Source organism: Protopterus annectens, chromosome 3.part0 (genome assembly GCF_019279795.1).
Source record: "Protopterus annectens isolate FY-2018-M chromosome 3.part0, PAN1.0, whole genome shotgun sequence".
NCBI classification, from domain to species: Eukaryota; Metazoa; Chordata; order Ceratodontiformes; family Protopteridae; genus Protopterus; species Protopterus annectens.
The window spans coordinates 1838883102-1838904237 of NC_056731.1; the positions used below are offsets into that span (position 1 = coordinate 1838883102).

General features: G+C 36.9%; 1 protein-coding gene across 1 annotated transcript in view; it reads left to right on the plus strand.

The window, feature by feature from the left end:
- LOC122797094 overlaps positions 1-21136 on the plus strand; it is a 625096-nt gene that overhangs the window by 252032 nt on the left and 351928 nt on the right. The window contains exon 7 of the mRNA XM_044065887.1: positions 5376-5543. Within this exon, the coding sequence (XP_043921822.1) occupies positions 5376-5543 (168 nt within the window). The remainder of the gene's footprint in view (positions 1-5375; positions 5544-21136) is intronic.

Below are 21136 nucleotides of genomic sequence, written 5' to 3' on the forward strand. Positions count from 1 at the left end.
GGTGTTAGTCAGGAGAAGGGTAAAGAATAATTTCCACAGCATTGGATATACCATGGAACACAGTGAAGACAGTCATCAAAAGTGGAGAAAATGTAGGACAACATTGACATTGCAAAGAACTGGACGACCCTCCAAAATTGATGAAAAGACAAGACGAAAACAGGTCAGGGAGGCTGCCAAGAGACCTACAGCAACACTGAAGGAGCTGCAGGAATTTCTGGCAATTACTGGTTGTGTACTACATGTGACAACAATCTCCCATATTCTCCTTATGTCTGGACTATGGGGTAGGGTTGCAAGATGGAAGCCTTTTTTACACAGAAAAATATCCAGGCCGGGCTAAAATTTGCAAAACAATACATCAAGTCTCCCAAAAGCAGTGGGAAAATGTGTTAAGGTCTGATGAGACCAAGGTTGAACTTTTTGGCCACAACTCCAAAAGGTACGTTTGGCACAAAAACAACACTTCGGATCACCAAAAAAACACCATCCCCACGGTGAAGCATGGTGGTGGCAGTATCATGCTTTGGGGTTGATTTTCTTCAGCTGGACCTGGGACTTTAGTCAAGGTGGAGGGAATTATGAACAGTTCCAAATACCACTCACTTTTGGCCCAAAACCTTCAGGCATCTGCTAGAAAGATGAAGAGGAATTTCACCTTTCAACACGACAATGACCCCAAGAATGCATCCAAATCAACAAAAGAATGGCTTCACCAGGAGAAAATTAAAGTTTTGGACTGGCCCAGCCAGAGCCCAGACCTAACTCCAATAGAAAATCTGTGGGGTGACCTGAAGAGGGCTGTGCACAAGAGATACCCTCACAATCTGACAGATTTGGAGTGCTTTTCAAGGAAGAGTGGGCAAATATTGCCAAATCAAGATGTGCCATACTGATAGACTCCTACCCAAGAAGACTAAATGCTGTAATAAAATCAAAAGGTGTTTCAACAAAGTATTAGTTTAAGGGTGTGCAACACACAAAAAAAGTATTAGTTTAAGGGTGTGCACACTTATGCAACCAGTGTATTGCATGTTTTTTATTTTTTTATTTTTTCCCCGAACACATTTGTTTGTTTTTCAATTGAATTGTACAGGTTATAGGTCACATTAAATGTGGGAAAAGTTTTGAAATGAATTAGTGTGGTCTCATTTTTTACATCACAAAAACTTGGCATTTTAACAGGGGTGTGTAAACTTTTTATATCCACTGTACATTTTGGAGAAGTATCTATGAAGATCCTGTGGAACATAACAAAGATGCTAAATGGAAAGAAGAAGTAAAAGAAAGAATAAAAAGTTTAAAGGTACAGGATATGAAATGGGATGAAGTAACAGCCAGAGAAATTGAAACAAAGTTAAGAAAAGCCTCTAACTGGAAAACCCCAGGCCCAGATGCAGTATTTAACTTTTGGTTAAAAGTATTAACATCTTTGCACGAGGATCTAGCCATGAGTAAGAACTATTTATATGTGCACCTAGAAAAGACACCACACTGGTTAACAACAGGCAAAACAATGCTGTTAATTAAGAGTGAACCTGTAAGCTACCCTAAAAATTATAGACCAATAACTTGCTTTCCGACAACATATAAACTGTACACAGGAGTTGACGCTGACAGAGTTTATAGTCATTTAGAAGAAAACTCAATTATGGCAGTAAAACAAAATGGCAATAAAAGTAAGTTGTGGAACAAAGGATCATTTGTTGTTAAATAAAGTTATAGTGGTGAACTGTAAAATGAGAAAGAATCTAAGTTAAAGTTACAGTGGAGAACTGTAAAAAGGGGAATAATCTAAGTATGGCATGGATTGACTATAAGTAAGTATTTGACAGTGTTCCACATTCATGAATAAAAGACTGCTTAAAAATGTTTAAGATACACCTTACACTGGCTGACTGCATTACAGTAACCATGAAACAATGGCAGACCACTTTGCAATTAAGCCATGATAAAGAACAGATTATTATCCCAGGGATAAAAATTTAAAGGGGGATATTCCGGGGGACTCTTTGTCACAGTTGCTATTCTGCCTTGCCATTAATCCATTAAATTGTGTATTTAACAGCTTAAGCCATGGCTACAATGTGTCTCCTAGAAAACAACAAAGTCTAATGCTTCTCATCTTCTCTTTGTCAATGATTTAAAACTGTATAGCTCATCAGATGAGAAATTGAAAGCACAGCTGCAGGTTGTCAAAACTTTTTCAGATGATATTAGAATGTCATTTGGTCTTGATAAATGTGCAAAAGCAACCTTTAAAGCAGGAAAACTGCAGCACCAGGAAAACATCAGTTTGGGACAAGAATGTGATATAAAAGAACATGGGCAAGAGGAAGTGTATAAATTCTTGGAAATTTATGAAGGATTAGCAATAACACATGAACAAATGTGAATAAAACTCAGTAAGGAATACTTTAGAAGACTTAAATTAATCCTGAAAACAGTATTGACATCTAGGAACAAAATTCAAGCTATGAACCAATTTGCTCATTCCTGTCCTAACATACAGTTTTGGAGTGATTGACTGGCCCCAAAAAGTGTTGGATAGATTAGATATTAAAACAAGGATATATACTTCATGCTCACCAAATGATTTATAAAAATCAGTGTATACCAAGATTATATATCCCCATTCCGAAGGAGCGATGGGCTGCTTTGAAATTGATTACATGTATAGATCTGCAGCCGTGAGACTCCACACATATCTACTGACCTCACAAGATCCAAATGTAGTGAAAGTTTTGAAACATGAGGAGAATAAATCTAAGACGACTTCTCTGCTTAATTTAGCAGAAGCATATCGTCGTCAAGCAGGAATGGAAATCAAACCAGAAGTAGATAAAAACCAGGCAGCAACTGAATGTGCCAAAAAACAAAAGAAAGAATATAAGGTGAAGGACCAGATGAGAAGGCAAGAAATGTGGAAAAAACATAAATATAGTTGCAAGTATAGAAAACTTATGGAAGAACCTGATGTTGCTCGGGAACGAATGCAGGAATGGTTAAGGAGAGGTGAATTCAAACCAAGAAATTAAAGGTTAATATTGGCAACCCAAGATTGTGGGCTACATACACGCTGGTTTACAAAGTCCATTGAATATGTGGGAGAAACAGACAAATGAAGGTTTTGTAAAAACCTAATTGAAAACAGCCACTCACTTTGTTGATGGTTGCGACACACTATTGGCAGAAGGACTGTATACTGAAAGTCATAATAATGTGGCGAGACTGTTACACTGGAGATTGTGCAAACATTATTGTATACTGAAGTGGCTGAAAAACACTGGGAAACATGAGCCACAAAGTATCACAGAAAATGATGAAGTTTATATCACATAGGATCACCCATTACCAACAGTCCAAAAGATAGATGCTAGAAAACTGGATATAGTGGTCCAGGAAAAAAAGACAAAAGTAGCATTTATAATTGAAATTGCCACAACCAGTGACTACAGTATCTTGCGTACAGAGAGACACAGAGTCATAAATTATCAGGATCTGGAGGCAGAAACGAGAGCAGTGTGGAAGAACGATACCCAGACAGTTCCAATAGTAGTAGGAGTAACAAGTCTTATAAAAATAAGAATTTACAATCATATTTGGATATGTTACAAAAACATGTAACTCCATACGAACTGCAGAAGGAGTCATTACTGGGCACATTGCGGGTGCTGCGAAGAGCACTACTGGCTGACATCAAAGATTGAAACAATACTAATTTCATGAACTTTAATCGTACTTTGACTTAGGAATGGGGTCCATTCCCATCATGGTATTAGAAACCCAAAAGACTTGGAGAAATTAAAAAAGGTATCAGTGAAACACATAGCAGGTGATTGTTACACATTTGCAGACTGGAAGCATAAAAGTGACAAAAACATGTAACCCTGAGAGATATTGAACACTCAACCCAATTTATTTACACTCTAAAAAGCACTTCCTTAACAAGCAAAGTCATGAAAGCAGTCATACTGAAGGTGTCAGTGAAGCAAGTAGCAGGTAATTGTTACACATTTGCAGGCAGGAAGCATAAAAGTCACAAAAAAGCTTTTCAGTCCTGAGTGGACATGCATCCTCTATCCTCTTCACTTGGTTTCTACAAAGCCCCTCATTTAAAAGCTGAGCCATGACAATGGCAGTCTTAAGTTACCAGAAAAGAAGCAAAGCAGGTGATTGTTATACATTTGCAGAATGAACGGATAAAAGACAGAAGGAACATTCAACCCTGAAAGGAGTTGCACCTTCAACCCTCTTCAGTTTCACTCTGCAAAGCAGTTCATTTACTAGCTAAGACATGGAAGCAGTCATATTAGAAGTGCAAAAGAAATAAGCTTTACCCTATTTTGTATTTGCACATTGTTGCTCAGTGACACTCAGCTCATTTGAACGCCCAATGACTGCTGAGGCCAGTATAGATAGTAGATGGTAGTGATTGCACTTAATCATCACTATACAGTGAATATCACCTGTCTTCTGTTGCACATGGGCGTCACTGATGCTCTTGCCATCTGTCACCATCAACATAGTATTAGTCCACAATGTCAGTGTTGTGGAGTCTATGAAATGTTAAGCATGGTCAGATGCCTTGCACCTCTGGGGGTGATGTCGCAACAGTATCTTGTATGACATCAGCAATAAGAGGCTCTTGCATATATACATTTACTAAAGCTGCAGCAACCCAAAATTACTTCATGAATTACTCAGTCTGAACCCTTATCATTTGGCCAAACTCAAATATACAGTGAGCACAGTTCCATTGCACAATATTTATGTTTCTGAATCGCTCCACCATCTTCTTCTGCCTCATTGTCATACAAGGCACCTCATGATATGGTTGGTAACATACACCATGTCTGACCAAGGTACTTTGACTGTCCACATCATGCAGTAAGTTTTTCTGAATCATACACATCCTGTGTGTGGCTGCCCATCATGCAGATTCACTTATCATGATGCAGCAAAGTTTTCTGAATCCAGCCCACGGTGTCTTTTGCATGTCTGAAGTATATTTTATTCAAGCAATTTCAGGCCTGATGAAGCAACAAGGAGAAGTAAATCCCAGTATCCTACATTACCTTTTTTATATTTATACAAAATAAATCAGGCATTTCTTTAACTAATTTTAATATTTTTAATACCTGAATTTAGTTTTGGCTACACATAATTGAAATCTGCGACTATGTTTCCCTTGTGTTTATTGGTTTACAATGTTGTGAAATTATGGATTGCCTGTGTAGCAATGTGTGGTGTTTATGTATTTCTGCTAGTTTTTTCACTATAAGAAGAAACAAACAGAAGGAAGAGGAAGAAGTAGAAGCATATGTATATATTCTGTAATTCTGACGCATGTTATTTGTTTTTTTTTTTGCTAGGTGACGATAAAATTGTGAATGGTGATAAATTATCACTTTCAATCTCAGATGAGAATTGTGCACAGTTGTTATTAAGGAGTGCATGTGTGGAGGACACGGGCTGCTACAAATGTGTGGCTGTGAACTCTGCTGGTTTAGCTTCTTCTTCCTGCATGGTGACCTGTGATGGTAAGTGAACAATTAAACTCTTGGATTTCTTTAATGCCATTTTCTTAAAATAATGAAACTGACATAGTATGCCAAATTAAAATTGGTTGTTTTTTGTTTGTTTATCTGTGTATTTAGCTATTTATTTATTTTTGCATTCTTGTTATAAAAAGAACAAAAAAATGAAAATGTAAGTATGTTTATACCAGGTTCATTCATTTCAATAGATGCATATGTCTCAGTGGTTTACCAATGAGAAGTCTATGATATTTTTGCAGCTCACCATTTTTTGAAAATTAAATATTGAAAACAGTGATTAGAAAAGCCTACAAAAACAGTAAAAAAATCTTTTTTTGCAGGGGCAAGCCCCCACATCCCCTGAAATTATATATACTAATTCCACAGTCACTCCACAGTTGAGGAAAGAACAAAAATGCTAGAAAATCAGTGAAACAAACAGCAACATTAAATTCTTATGCTAAAGATGCTCAGCCACCACTGCAGTGATCACATGTAACTATGCTTGCCTCAGCTTAGCAGATAGGCCGTACCACATCAAGCTATAACATTATATTTCACTGGAGAACAGGAAGTATACATGAAAGTGTGTGCATATGTCTGTGTGTGCTTGCGTATATGAACATGTGTGTATACATGTATGTGTGTGAGTATATATATGTATACACACACACACACACACACACACACACACACATATATATATATATATATATATATATATATATATATACACACACATACACACACACATACACACACAGATATATATATATATATATATATATATATATGTATGCGTCCCTATCACATTGCTGAAGTTTCAATACTCCAAATACGATATGGCCGAGACCATATCTCTGAAGTTGTGAAACTCTGACAACTGTCTTTTGGGATCGCCATATAGTGTAAAACTCAGGATTTGCCTTTTCCTCACTGTAGTGCGATCTCGGAGTTGGTATATTTAAGTAGCAGGGGCTGTAGAGATTCAGGGAGGCTTGCCTACCTGCAAAAACATACAGGTAAGTTGTCTTTTTTTTAATTTCAAAATTTCGGAGATATGGTCTTGGACATATCATCTTCGGAATTTTGAAATTTCGGCAATGTGATAGGGATCTGTATATATATATATATATATATATATATATATATATATATATATATACACACACACACATATATATATATATATATATATATATATATATATATATATATATATATATATATATATATATATATATATATATATATATATATGTATATATATATATATATATATATATATATATATATATATATATATATATGTATATATGTATATATATATATATATATATATATATATATATTATATATATATATATATATATGAGTTTGCGTCATTTTAACTGAAGGTAGCTTTAACTGAACTACAAATGGTCAAAAAAAGACTGAAAGTATATTTGATTGCAGGTGCATTTGAGTGAAAAAACATTTCATCAAAAACTTTCGACACAACATATAGACCACAAAAAAGCTTTTTCTGGGCAAGCCCCGTGCACACCTCACATTTGGGGCTCTGGCCCCCCCAGCACCCTCTTAATTATGTGTTCTGACTCCACGGTTACACACCTCTGGAGAAATGAAGAAACACCATGTACAGGCAGTCAGCTCCGGAACAGAAACACACATTTCTACAAATCTGGGTTACAACATGACAGTTAATATTGCCAGTCCATTCAAAATTTTCTAAATTATGCCCCCAGCAATTCCCATGTGCAAAACTACACTACAAATACCATTTATAGACTTACACTTTTGACAGAAGGGCTGTTCAGTCAAATGTACATTCGGTCGTTTTAACGTACTATTTTTATTTCTCATATGTATATATATATATATATATATATATATATATATATATATATATATATATACACACATGCAGACACATGAGCACACACACAGATGCACACACACACACACACACACACACACACACACACACACACACACACACACACACACACACACACACACAAACACACACCTATTATTTATTTATTGGCATTTGATTACAGGGAAAGTGCGACTGGGTAAAAGCCCATTTTCAGCGGAAGCCCGAGTAGAAAAGCTCCAAATTATTACAAAACATTTTAAGAACAATAATTTGACAATCTTCAAAAATAAAACAAAAACATCTGCAGTTTAAATAATTATAACTAATAGGACATAATATAAAAACATTGGTTGAGAATCGATACAAGGTCTATGACAATCATTTAATATTTGAAGAAATTTTAAACAGTTTGTAGAGAAATTAAAGGTAAGTTAGTCTAATGCAAACAGGAATTGCATATGAAGTTAGGGAAAACAAGCTTATGGTATATTTAGAGAGAAAATCAGGGAAGAGAATTAGACAGCAGAAAGGAAGTAAAGAAGGAAGAGTAAGGAGGTATAAGGAATGAAAAGGTACTTGTTCACATTTAGGGATATAGTTTATCTTCGTTTTGAGCAAGAACAGAGTCAGATTTTAGCTAGGAAGTCTTTCAGAGTGGTTTTGAAACATCATAGGAAGGGTATAGACCTGATGGAAACAGGTAAGGAGTTCCAGGCCTTAGCAGCCTTGGACGAGTACAGACAATGCCCAGCAGATTTGATAGGTTTGTAGACAGACGGGAGTTTTAGTTCACTGGATCACAGTGATCGACTGGGAACATAGTTGTGTAAAAATGTTTTTTAGTGCTGGACAGGCAAATGGATGCTGGATGATTTTATAGGTGATAAGAAGTTGTGTATAAGTTAATTCATGTGGTAGTTCTAACCAATTTATGCTTTTCAGTGCTGTTCAGTGGTAGGATCTGAAAGGGGTGTGTGCACTGGAAATGTAGAATTATATGTGCATGTGTATATGTGTGTGTGTTTATATATATATATATATATATATATATATATATATATATATATATATATATATACATGTTTACTGTCACTTGATAGAACTGCAGTTGACTGAAACACAAATGGCTGAAGCAATTTGACTGAAAGCCCAGTTGACTGAAACCTCACTTGACTGAAAATCCAATTGATTGAAACCTCATTTTACTGAATTATAAATGATAGAAAAGTGTAGAAGTGTATGTAGTTTGTGGTGGTGTCATTTCTGAGGATATGATTTGCTAGAAAAGCGAGTCTAGAACATTTTGTGTGGATTAGCAGTGCCTCTGTCATGCCTCTTTCGCACATGTGTAGATACCTGTTTGTGCGCCAGCACTAGCTGACTGTGTATGGTGTTCTTTTCCCTGTGGTTGTGTGGGCATGGAGTTAGCATATATAATTAAAGGGAGTATGGGGGTGCAGGGGAGCTTGCCCCACTGCAGAAACATTGTTTTATGTTGCATTTTGTTATGCAGAATGTTTTCTGTGATTTGTGATTCACAGAAATGAGGTTTCAGTCTACTGGGTTTCCAGTCAAGTGGGTTTACAGTCAAATTGCATCAATGGTCTGATTTCCCCCTTTTATGGTAGTTGTGTGACTGTGGAATAAAGAAGGTGAGAGAAATCAGTCCCCCAATGTAAAGCATTTTTTTGAGAGAGAGAGTGTGTATATGTGTGTGTGTGTGTGTGTGTGTGTGTGTGTGTGTGTGTGTGTGTGTGTGTGTGTGCGCGTGTAGTTGTGTGTTTGTGTGACTTGCTTTAGTATTTGAAGTATAGAATTGTTTTTTTACATGTCTGTTTCTTTTTGATTGTGTTATGACAGTGTTCAACCATTCAGTAGTTGATGTATTGATTTCAACTGTTTGATGGTCAGTACTGTGAATGTGAAATCCATCCAAACATAATAATTTCTTCTTCTTCTTTCGGCTTTTCCCAGTTAGGGGTCGCCACAGTGGATCACCTGTCACCAGTGGAGTTTTACAGTGTTGAGTTGCCAGCCCAGTGCCCAACCTTCCACAGAAGGCACACACATGCACACACTCACACCTAGGGCCAATTTAGAGTGTCCAATTCACCTACAGCATGTCTTTGGGATGTGGGAGGAAACAGGAGCACCCGGAGGAAACCCACGTGACCACAGGGAGGACATGCAGACTCCGCACAGAGGGCACCCCAGCCGAGGATCGAACCGGAGAACCTCTTGCTGTGAGGCGGCAATGCTAACCACTGCACCACCGTGGCCGCCCCCAAACATAATCATATATATAATCAAAATGATTGACTGCTGGTTGACTACACATAAGATTGACTGGTATTTAAGTTTGTGAAAAACAGCAAATGCACAGTTTGTGCAAATAGGTGTTTGTGAGATTGTGAATGTGCTGAATGTGGATTGAACAGAGTAAGGACAGGCTTAGGTGATGTAGGTTTTATGGGCAAATGAGGTTGTAGATTTTGGTGTCTATGTTTTGTATGTTAAATGGTGTGTTGTTGTTCTTTTGGTTTCCTGTCTAGTTTTATACAGTTGATGGTAGGACATAATGGTGGATGTTGTAGTTTGTCTTATGGCATAAAGTATTACTGCTGTAACTGACCTACTGTGTAAGAGCAGTGTTGAAAAGTTTTCCTACTGTTGGAGTTATGTATTTGGGCTATAGCATAATGGGACAGGAGTGACCATTAGGTACAGCAGGGATTTAGAATATGCCCCTTTCTCACTGTTATTCTGAGCAGCTAAGTGCTCCGGATTGTGCAGAATGCTCCGCATTTGTGATTGATTAAGCCAAATGTTCCGCTGTTCCATAATGAACAGCCATTGCTCTGCTTTGTGTTTTGACATCCACATTCAAATGAGGAAGGAGTCAAGTCACCAACAATAGGTCTGTATGGACGTTACTTAAAAAAAACCGCTACCTATTGGATGCTTGCTTTTCCGTACTTGCCTGCAGCCAACTGCATTATAGTTTTGCATTCTTGGTAGAAATAATAGTATCAGTTACACGTGCAACCTCTCCACTGATTATGTAATAAAACTAGAACATGGAAATCACTGTACCACAGGTATTGGCAGCCAGTGGTATTTTCTTAAAAGTGTAGGTTTTCTGGTGGAGGTCTCATACATTTTGTGGACATCTACATGAGTTTTCGTTAGATTTTCTGATTTCCTTCCTAATGTCAAATATATGCTGAAGAGGAATTGTCGTTCCTCTTGATTGTTTTTGATTAACTTAGGACACCTTGGTAAAATATACACCACTTAGTGACAATAATCAGCTTCAAATAGGAAGTTCGCAACATAGTATGTTACTTGTGCTTCTCAGCTGTCTGTGATTTTAGATCAGAATGTTGTTCTGTCCTTCCTAAAACTTGCCAACTTGCCATTTGGGGAGAAAAAATGGTTGGTTACATTGAAGAAATAATGACAATAAATGTAAATATATTGACTTAGTTTACTTGAAAATGCATGCTACTTCACATTATCTTATTCTGTCACTATTTCAAGTTAATGGTACAAATACCACAAAGGGGAGACAAAGGCCAAATATAGGGACAGTTTTTAAATATTGCTCCTATAAGCTTAGAAAGTTGTTAGAATAACAGGTTTTGCATTATTGTATATTTTCTGAAGGATATAAAGTCTGAAACTGAAATGTCTGTCATTATTTAATATTATTTAATAAAAAATGAAGCAAACCACACCATTAATGGTCTATTATTAGCCAAGTGAGTTTTATAATATGTGCATCAAATATGTTTTGTAATAATGTTTATAGTTAGGTTAGTTAATGTTTAGTTTTTATTTTTTGATGCAGGACGAAGTTTGCCTTTAAATTTTACCATGTGATTCTATTGTGTTTTTAATTGAATGATGAAATTCATTGGTTGTCAGTGTCTTTTAATATGAAGTGTGTTTTACTATGAGTTTGTCTGATGAAGCAGTCATTGTGAACTGTGAAAGCGCTAACATTAAAAGTTTTACTTGGTGATATCTTGCATCTTTTATTGATGTTGTAGAATTGTATGCCTTCTTATTGTCATGGTGTGGTTCGCTTCATTTTTTATTACATTTTCATAGTGCTGTGTCTTGCAGCCCTAACAGAAGAACCCTGTCTTGTCCTGGTTGCTTGTACATTTTGCTTTTATTTAATATTATTTACTGACTTCAATCCTCAATGATTAGCCAGAAAACCACAAATTTTATAAGGAGCAGATGAAAATATGAGGTAAAAATCTGGACAGTTGAGTGGTATGAAAGGCAGCATTATAAGAAACACTAGGCAATCATTGTCCAAGTGGAGTCGATGCTCTGTTAATATAATTGGGGAATTTCCTGCCATTGGATCTCAATTCGATATTCATTGGCAGATTTAACATTATTGTTTTCTGCAGAGTATGACCCTTGTCTAATAACCTGGCACCAGCCACTGAGTATGTTGTATTTTGTCAATGGTTTCTGCTGCTGACTTTGTTTTATTTGACATGTGTCCTATTGAATTTTAAAAATGTACGGTATTCAGTAACTTAGTACTTCTGGCAGAAAGCACACTTCAACCAGGTCCCATGGAAATGGTGGGTTTTCGTGTAGTGCAAAAATGGGTGTTCCACATTTTGACTGTTTGTCACACATTGCTAGGGTCTGTGCTCCACATTGGCCTCTTTTGAGGTTGAGACCTATGCTGTTATGTGGTCTCAGAGTTGATGTATACAAACTAACAGTTCCATGCAAAAATGTCGGAAGATGCTTTTTTTTTTACTTGTTTAATTGTTTGAAAGGTAGTTTTTTTCTGATGGATTCAGGCATTTGTGAATCTGTTTTTGCACAGTTGTATAGGTATATGCGATATATCTGATTTGCAGTTTTGATATTTGCTATTTGCATTTGACCATTGTGATTTATACATATTCATACTTTGTACAGACACAGAGACACACACACACACACTCGCATGCGCGAGTGCGAGCAAACACTGTATACCAACTATTATCCCCAATACTGAACTATAAAAAAACAAGACCTGTGTTAAATATGAAGTAGTACAATTTTAAACATACCAGTCAGAAATCTCCCATTAAAGATAAGAACACTTTTATGTAAATATAAAACTTTGTTTCAAACCACTTATTTAGTAAATTATAATTTTAAAAAACTTTGATAATGGAAGTGTAAATTAGTCATGCCACATTTAGGACATTAATATTAATGTGGTGTGGACACCAGGTTCAAAGAAAGCAGACATAGATGTGTACTGTCAAATCTTAAGGTTGATATGAGTAGAAGAACTGGCCTAGTTATTTATCTCCTTCAACAACAAGATGATGATGTCAGAGACACTTGGGACTGGGCAAAAAACATGGTATATAACCATTTACAGTAAAATAGAAATGCTAGGGTAGATGTTGATGCTGTCTAGTTTGTGTGGAGCCATTGAGTACTATAGGAATAACCCACGCCTGGGTGTGGGTAATGCTGGATTTACCCACGGTTAGCGTGGTTTGGTCCCGACGGCGAAGCCCAAGGCACCAAACAAAGCCAAACGTGGGTAAATACAGCATTCCCACACCCAGAAGTGGGTTATTGCTATTATACCATGACATTATTTAAGAAAATAAACTATTACTTTTCTTAAATAATGGCATAGTATAATGCCTGTTTACTGCCCTTCCGCAGATGTCTGGCATCCGTCAGTTCTGATGTACTGCGCGCCTGCGCAGTACATCAGAGTTGAGCAAAAGCAACGGAGAAAGCAAGATCTCCGTTGCTTTTTACTGTTTCGCTATGTTAAATGGGTTTAACATGCGAGACAGTTTAAAATAAGCAACGGAGATGTCCGCTGCTTATTTTAAAACTTTCGCTATGTTAAACCCATTTAACATAGCGAAATAAAAAGCAACGGAGATCTTGCTTTCTCCGTTGCTTTTTAACCTGTCTCGCTATGTTAAATGGGTTTAGCATGGAGACAGCTTTAAAATAAGCAACGGAGATCTCCGTTGCTTATTTTAAAGCTGTCTCGCTATGTTAAACCCATTTAACATAGCGAGACAGTGTTTTAAAAGTAGAGTTATACTAATGGAAAAAAGTCCGGGCGACCGGACCTTTTTCCATTAGTATAACTCGATTTACAATGTGCACGCTGGCCAATCAGCGTGCACGTTTTGGGGGGTCATGGTATAATAGCTATTAATTTATCTAGCATTAGTATTTCTGTAGTGAGATCTATCTGGTAAACATAGATATCTGGAGCTTAGTTTTTTCTGTATGCATCCCTTGTATTTTTATTTCCTTTTGCTTGATTTTTCAGGCTGTGCCAGCATATGTATATTTTACTCTGTTTTGCACTATTTTATTTATTTTAAATTTAAGTTTACTTATTTACCTTTAAGCTGTTGTGGCTTACAGTTAGTTAACTATTTATAAGAATAGTAATGCATTCCTATTTATCTGAGAAGAGTGCAATCATTATTTACACTTTAGGTTAGCAAGCTGTATGGCATATGTATCCAGTTAGACTGCTTAAAACATATTACCTGCGAAAGAGATATTAATTGGTGAATGTCATGTCTGGCATGATTTAAGAGCAGCATATAAGTGGAAGTGGCTATCTTTTCTGTGGTGGTAACAGTATTGCTGTGTCAGGAAGAGGCTTTGGGGAATTCATGAATAATGACAACCTTCCCTGGGAAGTGTGTGTGTGTGTGTGTGTGTGTGTGTGTGTGTGTGTGTGTGTGTGTGTGTGTGTGTGTGTGTGTGTGTGTGTGTGAGTGACTGAGTGAGTGAGTGAGTGAGTGGGTGAGTGAGTGGGTGAGTGAGTGAGTGGGTGAGTGAGTGAGTGAGTGAGTGAGTGAGTGAGTGAGTGAGTGAGTGAGTGAGTGAGTGAGTGAGTGAGTGAGTGAAAATAATACTTTGCATGAATGGCAGCTACTGTGAACAAATGGTCACTGGAAGATATTTTTCACAGTTAGAGTAATGAGACAGGGCCTGTGGGAGTGCTTGGGCAAAGACTTAGCTTTGCAAATGGCTTGTGAACAGTCACAGATCACTCTGTGCAGTCCAGTCTGGGTTTGAAGGTTGGAAAAGCATGCTCAGGGCAGCAATGCATATTCACTTTGTGCTTTTGGGACCAGGTTGTGTGTTTTAAGCTAGTTAATGTAGCAGAAGTGTATGTACTTTTTTGTTATTACTTCATCTTTGGCTGGTACCTTTTCTGTGCCAGCAATCTTGACATCAATTGGTGGCATCTTGGCATCCAGCTCTCACTTTAATGGCAGTGGTGCATTTGTGCTGTCACATTTAGGAACAGTAGTTTCAGTTCCCTGTCACACTTGGTTGCAGTAGCGACATGCACCCATCACAAAAGCTTCACCATTTATAAATATCGTGATACAGGGAGGAGCACTTTAAATAAGCTAGATAAATAAGTCTAAATTCATCTTCTTGTTGGAACACTTAATTGCATGTGTAAACTGGTTTCTCCTATTACAGGTTGCAGACTAGTAGGCATTATATACAAAAATTCTAGTATCTCTTGTGTTAATTATTTTTCCAGGTTACCATATAAATGGTAAATTGCTAATGTTTCAAATAAGCATTTCCAGTCTTTGCAGAGTGAGTCTTGGTTGTTTCGTGGATTACTGACTTCCTAGAACAAAATTATGTAGTCATTATGCTTTTATATCTGCAGCTGAAATTCTAATCCAGCCAAGCAAATATTCTTGCATGTAACTCACTCAGTTGTTTCCTTCAAGGCAATAAGGCAAACTGTCCTTGTGGCATCCTGTTGTTCTGTCAATTTCTCTTATAAAGCTTCATATTTATCTTAAGTGCTACATTCTTGAGCTTCTGTTCCGTGGGTTCAGAGACAATTACCTGGAACAGTCACAGATCGCTCTCTGAGTACTTGCTCTATGTTAGCCAACGTCTTATTGTTTGTGATGATGTTGTCATCAATGCTTGCATTCATTTTCAAGTTTTCATTGTGGATTTTATATATATTATCCTCTGAGATACTGCTTCCAATTTGGCAATATGTTCTTATAGTCCTTGTAATACACTGGCTTGCTCTGCCCTGGCCACACAATTGTCTGTCTGTTTCAATGGCGCAATCATTAATTAACATTTCTTTATCTTTAGCTAAATAATTCCTGAACCAAGGTATTTAGTGCAACACCTAGAGACCCATTATTAATGTTTATGTTACTTTTTTTATAACATGATTTATTGGAAAGCCAAAACATCATCAACAGTCTGTAATAACAAATAAGAACAGTAGGAAAATTGCATTTATGTTACTTTTATCCACAAAAGAGCCATTGAAGTCACTTTATCATTCTGAAAGAAACAGAGGAGTTGATAAATTGTATTGTTTTCCCCCAAGGTGGCATACTGGAAGTCCCTGTATATGTATTTCAAATTTTAACTAGTCTATTTTTTTAAGTACAGTTCCTCTATTTCAGTGCTACTTTAACAGAGCTTATTTGTCAGATATAGGTACATAACATCCTTAACCTAACTGGAACTGCAAGGCATTGTAACATACCTTTAAGCTAAAAGAATAGATGCATTAGAAGTTGTTTTCTCTGTCCTGTGAATTTAGCAGACTGGATTCAGTTTTGATTTTAGACCAGTCTAAGCTTTAAAGGAGTACATTACATATATTATTTGTTTTTATCTTGTAAAAATATTCTAGAACAGTTTTAAAGGTTTCTTTGGCTTGTTCAAGTTTTCTCAGATTTGTTTACTTCCTTATTATCGTTGCTGTATTAACCATTTGAATGTCATAAATACTTAGAGATGTGTTAGTGGGTACTTACAAACGTGTACTGATATAGCAATAACCCACGCCTGGGTGTGGGTAATGCTAAATTTACCCACAAAGCCAACCGTGGGTAAATTTAGCATTACCCACACCCAGAAGTGGGTTATTGCTATTATACCATGACATTATTTAAGAAAAGAAACTATTCCTTTTCTTAAATAATGGCATAGTATAATGCCTGTTTACTGCCCTTCCGCAGATGCCTGGCATCCGCGGCAGTTCTGATGTACTGCGCGCCTGCGCAGTACATCAGAGCTGTGGGCAAAAGCAACGGAGAAAGCAAGATCTCCGTTGCTTTTTCGCTATGTTAAATGAGTTTAACATGCGAGACAGTTTAAAATAAGCAACGGACATCTCCGCTGCTTATTTTAAACTGTCTCGCCATGTTAAACTCATTTAACATATGACTAAAAGCAACGGAGATCTTGCTTTCTCCGTTGCTTTTTTTTAAAAACATGTCTCGCTATGTTAAATGGGTTTAACATAGCGAGACAGCTTTAAAATAAGCAACGGAGATCTCCGTTGCTTATTTTAAAGCTGTCTCGCTATGTTAAACCCATTTAACATAGCGAGACAGTAGAGTTATGCTAATGGAAAAAAGTCCGGGCGACCGGACCTTTTTCCATTAGTATAACTCGATTTACAACGGGCACACTGGCCAATCAGCGTGCACGTTTTGGGGGGATCATGGTATAATATTGGTTTAAGTAAGGTATTTAAAGCACTAACAATTTTTTATAAATCTATTTAACATATTGTGGGCTTCATATATTTCTAGTTAATAGTACCATTTCATTAAATTATATTATTTTTGTCATTGGTCTTGAAATATGTTTTCATGATGCAACATATTTTATGGACTGCTGTGCTTTAATTGCTAAGTAGTCCCCACGTATGCTCACGTATGCACAGTACACTTGTTTACTACATGTTTTTATACTGATTTTTATTTACTAACTCCCTTATGAAACCTGGTACTCTTTCCTTATGTTTTGTCAAGTCGTCCAAAGTCAAATTTTGCTTCATCTATTTTTCCTCTATCAAGAAGTATAACTGAAAAGAGCCTAAAACACATAAAAGTATTATTTACAGGATGGGAAGCCCCCTGTACCCTGTAACTTATTTATTCCAACTCTGCAGTTGCACAACATTTGTGAAAAGTGAAAAAAATACTAAAGTGTTCTCTTGGCCTAAACAATACAAGTGCATTTAGTTTTGACAAACCATGATTAAAAAATGAAAGAAAATCTGCTTGATGAACTTTCTGTCAGCAGAGTTGTAACCATGCTACATGGTAGTACTTGAAATACTACCAGATATTATGACTTAATGTCGCCGAGATTTTCCATGAAGATAGTATGCTTGTAACTTTATTTACACTAACAATAGATCTTTGAGGAGTAATCAGTGTAACAGCTAAGCTGTCTTCTCATCATCCTCATTTATTTTCTTAGGGATCCCTTTACTTCCTGTCAATGCTTTCTTTCAATGAAGGTTTCCTCATGATATTGTAGCTATCACTTTTTTTTGTCGGGAGCATCTGTGGTGATAATTTACAGCAGTATAAATTTATCTCTTCCTGGCTGTCCTACTTGTCTGTTGTTATTACAGAATTCTTTTTTTTTTTTTTTTTTTTTTTTTTTTTTTTAAATTATTATTACAGAATTATTGTAAGTTACCCTGCTCATTCTGCAATTTCCTGTTATGGCAAAAGAGTCAAGATGCTGACATAACATTTCTGTCATAATACTAGGGTCTAACTAGTTCCTAATTTTCAGAAACCATATATGGTATTTGATCATTATTTCTTATAATGTAAGGAACAGCAGTGTTTTACTCTTTGAAATATAATTCTGTTCCTGCTAATAATTGACTGTGGTCATATTTATAAAACAACTATTGTTGAATATTTTAATAGCGAAGACAGAAAAAGTCCTGAATACAGCTCAGGTAACCAGAGTTTGACTAGTAATTTGAGCACTTAAGGGAACTAGTACGGTGGGTCCATCCTGGAAGATGGATTAGCAGAGCTAGCCACACACACACACAGACACACACACATGCACACTCACACACACACACACACACACACACACACACACACACACACACACACACACACACACACACACACACAGCCACTATCCCTTGGAGGGGAGGTGATACGTGATACAAGGAGTAGCCTGGGGGCAGGTGTTAGGCTCCCCAAGCTACGAATAGGTCATAACCTTAAGAGTGAATGCATGGAAGTATGCACACAATAAGGGAGGAACATTGTGATCCATCAAGGTGATACAGTTTACTCATCCTCCACTTAGGGGATGGGCTTAAGCCATTTAAAAATGCTGTCATTGATGGGCTACCAAGGAGAGCACAAAACACTTTTGTGGTTGCTTGAATAACAACCCTCCCTCAAGACTGATCTTACCTCAACTTCAGGTGAAAACTACAAAGCAGAGAAACTAATGTGCACTGTCTATTCGACAGGAGGCTTGATGGCAGGCAGGTAGGTACCAGGGCAGAAATGACCTAAAGAACATTATTATACTTAAAGTATGTTTTATAGTAATTAAAGTATATATTTCTTTCCAGCCTTTAAGCATTCATTCTTTTTTAGGATTCTGTGCTACATACTTTCATCAAAATGTAAAGTAGTATGTTTAATGTATGTGACATTCCCATAAATTATATTCTGCATTAGTTTGTTCATTAATCATTAACTACACTTACTGTATTTAATTTAACAGTTTCAAACAATTCTTTACAACATTCCTGTTCTGCTTTTCCATAATTCATACACTTTAACAGGGCGGCCACGGTGGTGCAGTGGTTAGCATTGTTGCCTCACAGCAAGAGGTTCTCCGGTTCGATCCTCAGCTGGGGTGCCTTCTGTGTGGAGTCTGCATGTCCTCCCTGTGGTCGCGTGGGTTTCCTCTGGGTGCTCCAGTTTCCTCCCACATCCCAAAGACATGCTGCAGGTGGATTGGACACAGTAAATTGGCCCTAGGTGTGAGTGTGTGTGCCTTCTGTGGAAGGCTGGCAACTCAACACTGTAAAACGCCACTGCCAATCATGAGCGGACAGGTGATCCGCTGTGGCGAACCCTAACCGGGAAAAGCCGAAAGAAGAAGAAGATACTCTTTAACAAATTGTATTTCTCTTCTGGACAGTCTTTTACACGTTGTATGCAACTCTACAAATATACTCAAGTACATCGATTCATCCACAACCCCCTTTTCCCATTTTTTTTGCTTAAGGGGCCTAGGTGTCACTTCACCAGTGACAATCATCCAGAGCCAAGGTTTACACCTCCGGGTGACTACATACAAATATATATATATATATATATATATATATATATATATATATATATATATATATATATATATAAAATCAGCTTAATATGAAAAGATCAGGACACATACCAGTCTACATTATATTTCCAAACAAAGACAATGCAGGAGCAAAATGACAGCACAGTGTCAAGTTATTCACAATGAGTATCTGTCATTAAATTCTAAATTAGATTATTCCATGTAATAACTCATTTAGTTTGTGGCAATAATGTGATGTACATGATTTCAAAGCATCATTTGCAAAGACCTAAATTTATCATTTGTCATTACAAGGCAACACAGTTACTTACCAGTGACATTTTACTTACCTCCATCTTATTCCGTGTTTCTCAGCTGTAGTTGTCATTGTATGATGACGTATGTATGGCAGACAAATAAAAGGGATTGACAGTTTATGTCACTGACATCATGAAGCACGTAGATCTCAACTACATTACTGCGGGTCTGTTCATCTGAAAAAGATGGAGAATATGACAGTTAATGTATCTAATTTATAACATGCTGAATATTGCATAACATTTGGAATAGCTTTACTAAAATGGGAACATTGTCAAAGTGCATCAGTGCTGTTCATATAACCTTGGAAATATAACATCATCACTCAACATTTTGTATACAATGAAGTTTGGCTGTCATGATTTTGTATAATTTCCTACAATTATGGCCATAAAGCCAAGTATTTATATTGTCATGTATACATGTGCACAGTATGCCACATTGTATATATGCTTAAATTAAGTGCACTGAATGATGGCTGGTATGATTATTTATTAAACATTTGTTGATCAGGAAAATCTGACTAGGACAGAGCATATTTTCAGCAGAGGCCTGGGGATAAACATTCCCGATGCAATATTTGTGGAATGTGGGAGGAAACTGGAATACCCAGAGGAAACCCATGCAAACACAGGGAGAACATGCGGACTCTGCACCTAAGGCACCCCAGACGAGAATTGAACTGGAGAACCTCTTGGTGGGAGGTGACAATGTTGACCACTGCATATATGTATGTGTCTAACAGCTATAAAATGTCAAAACTTGCTAATAGTGCATTTATTTCTGGTGAATTTGAACAGAAACACACAAAACTGACATTCAGATGTTATCAGTTGTGTATGTGTAAAGACAGTAAATTTAGGATTTCCATTGAAGTATAGCCATGTCAGTTAACCATGATATGCCATAGCCACCATTCCTTCTCCAGAGGTGCTCTGTGTGGAGGAGTGCAGGGATCACCAGATGATAGATAGTTTAACTCCTATCTAGTCTGTCATGACAACAGACAAGTTGATGTTGGGTCAAGACAGGAGGCACTTCAATATGCAAGCCATCAACGAGATTCTGTATTCTTGGTAGACCAGAATTGTTCACATCATATACTGACCAGACGGATGGTGGAAATACTGGAGGCAATCATTGAGCTCTTTGCCAAGGATATAGTACTGGTCAAAATTTGTTAGCAGTTCAAATGCTGGAGCTTGTCTGGAAATCTGGTTAAACGCATCAG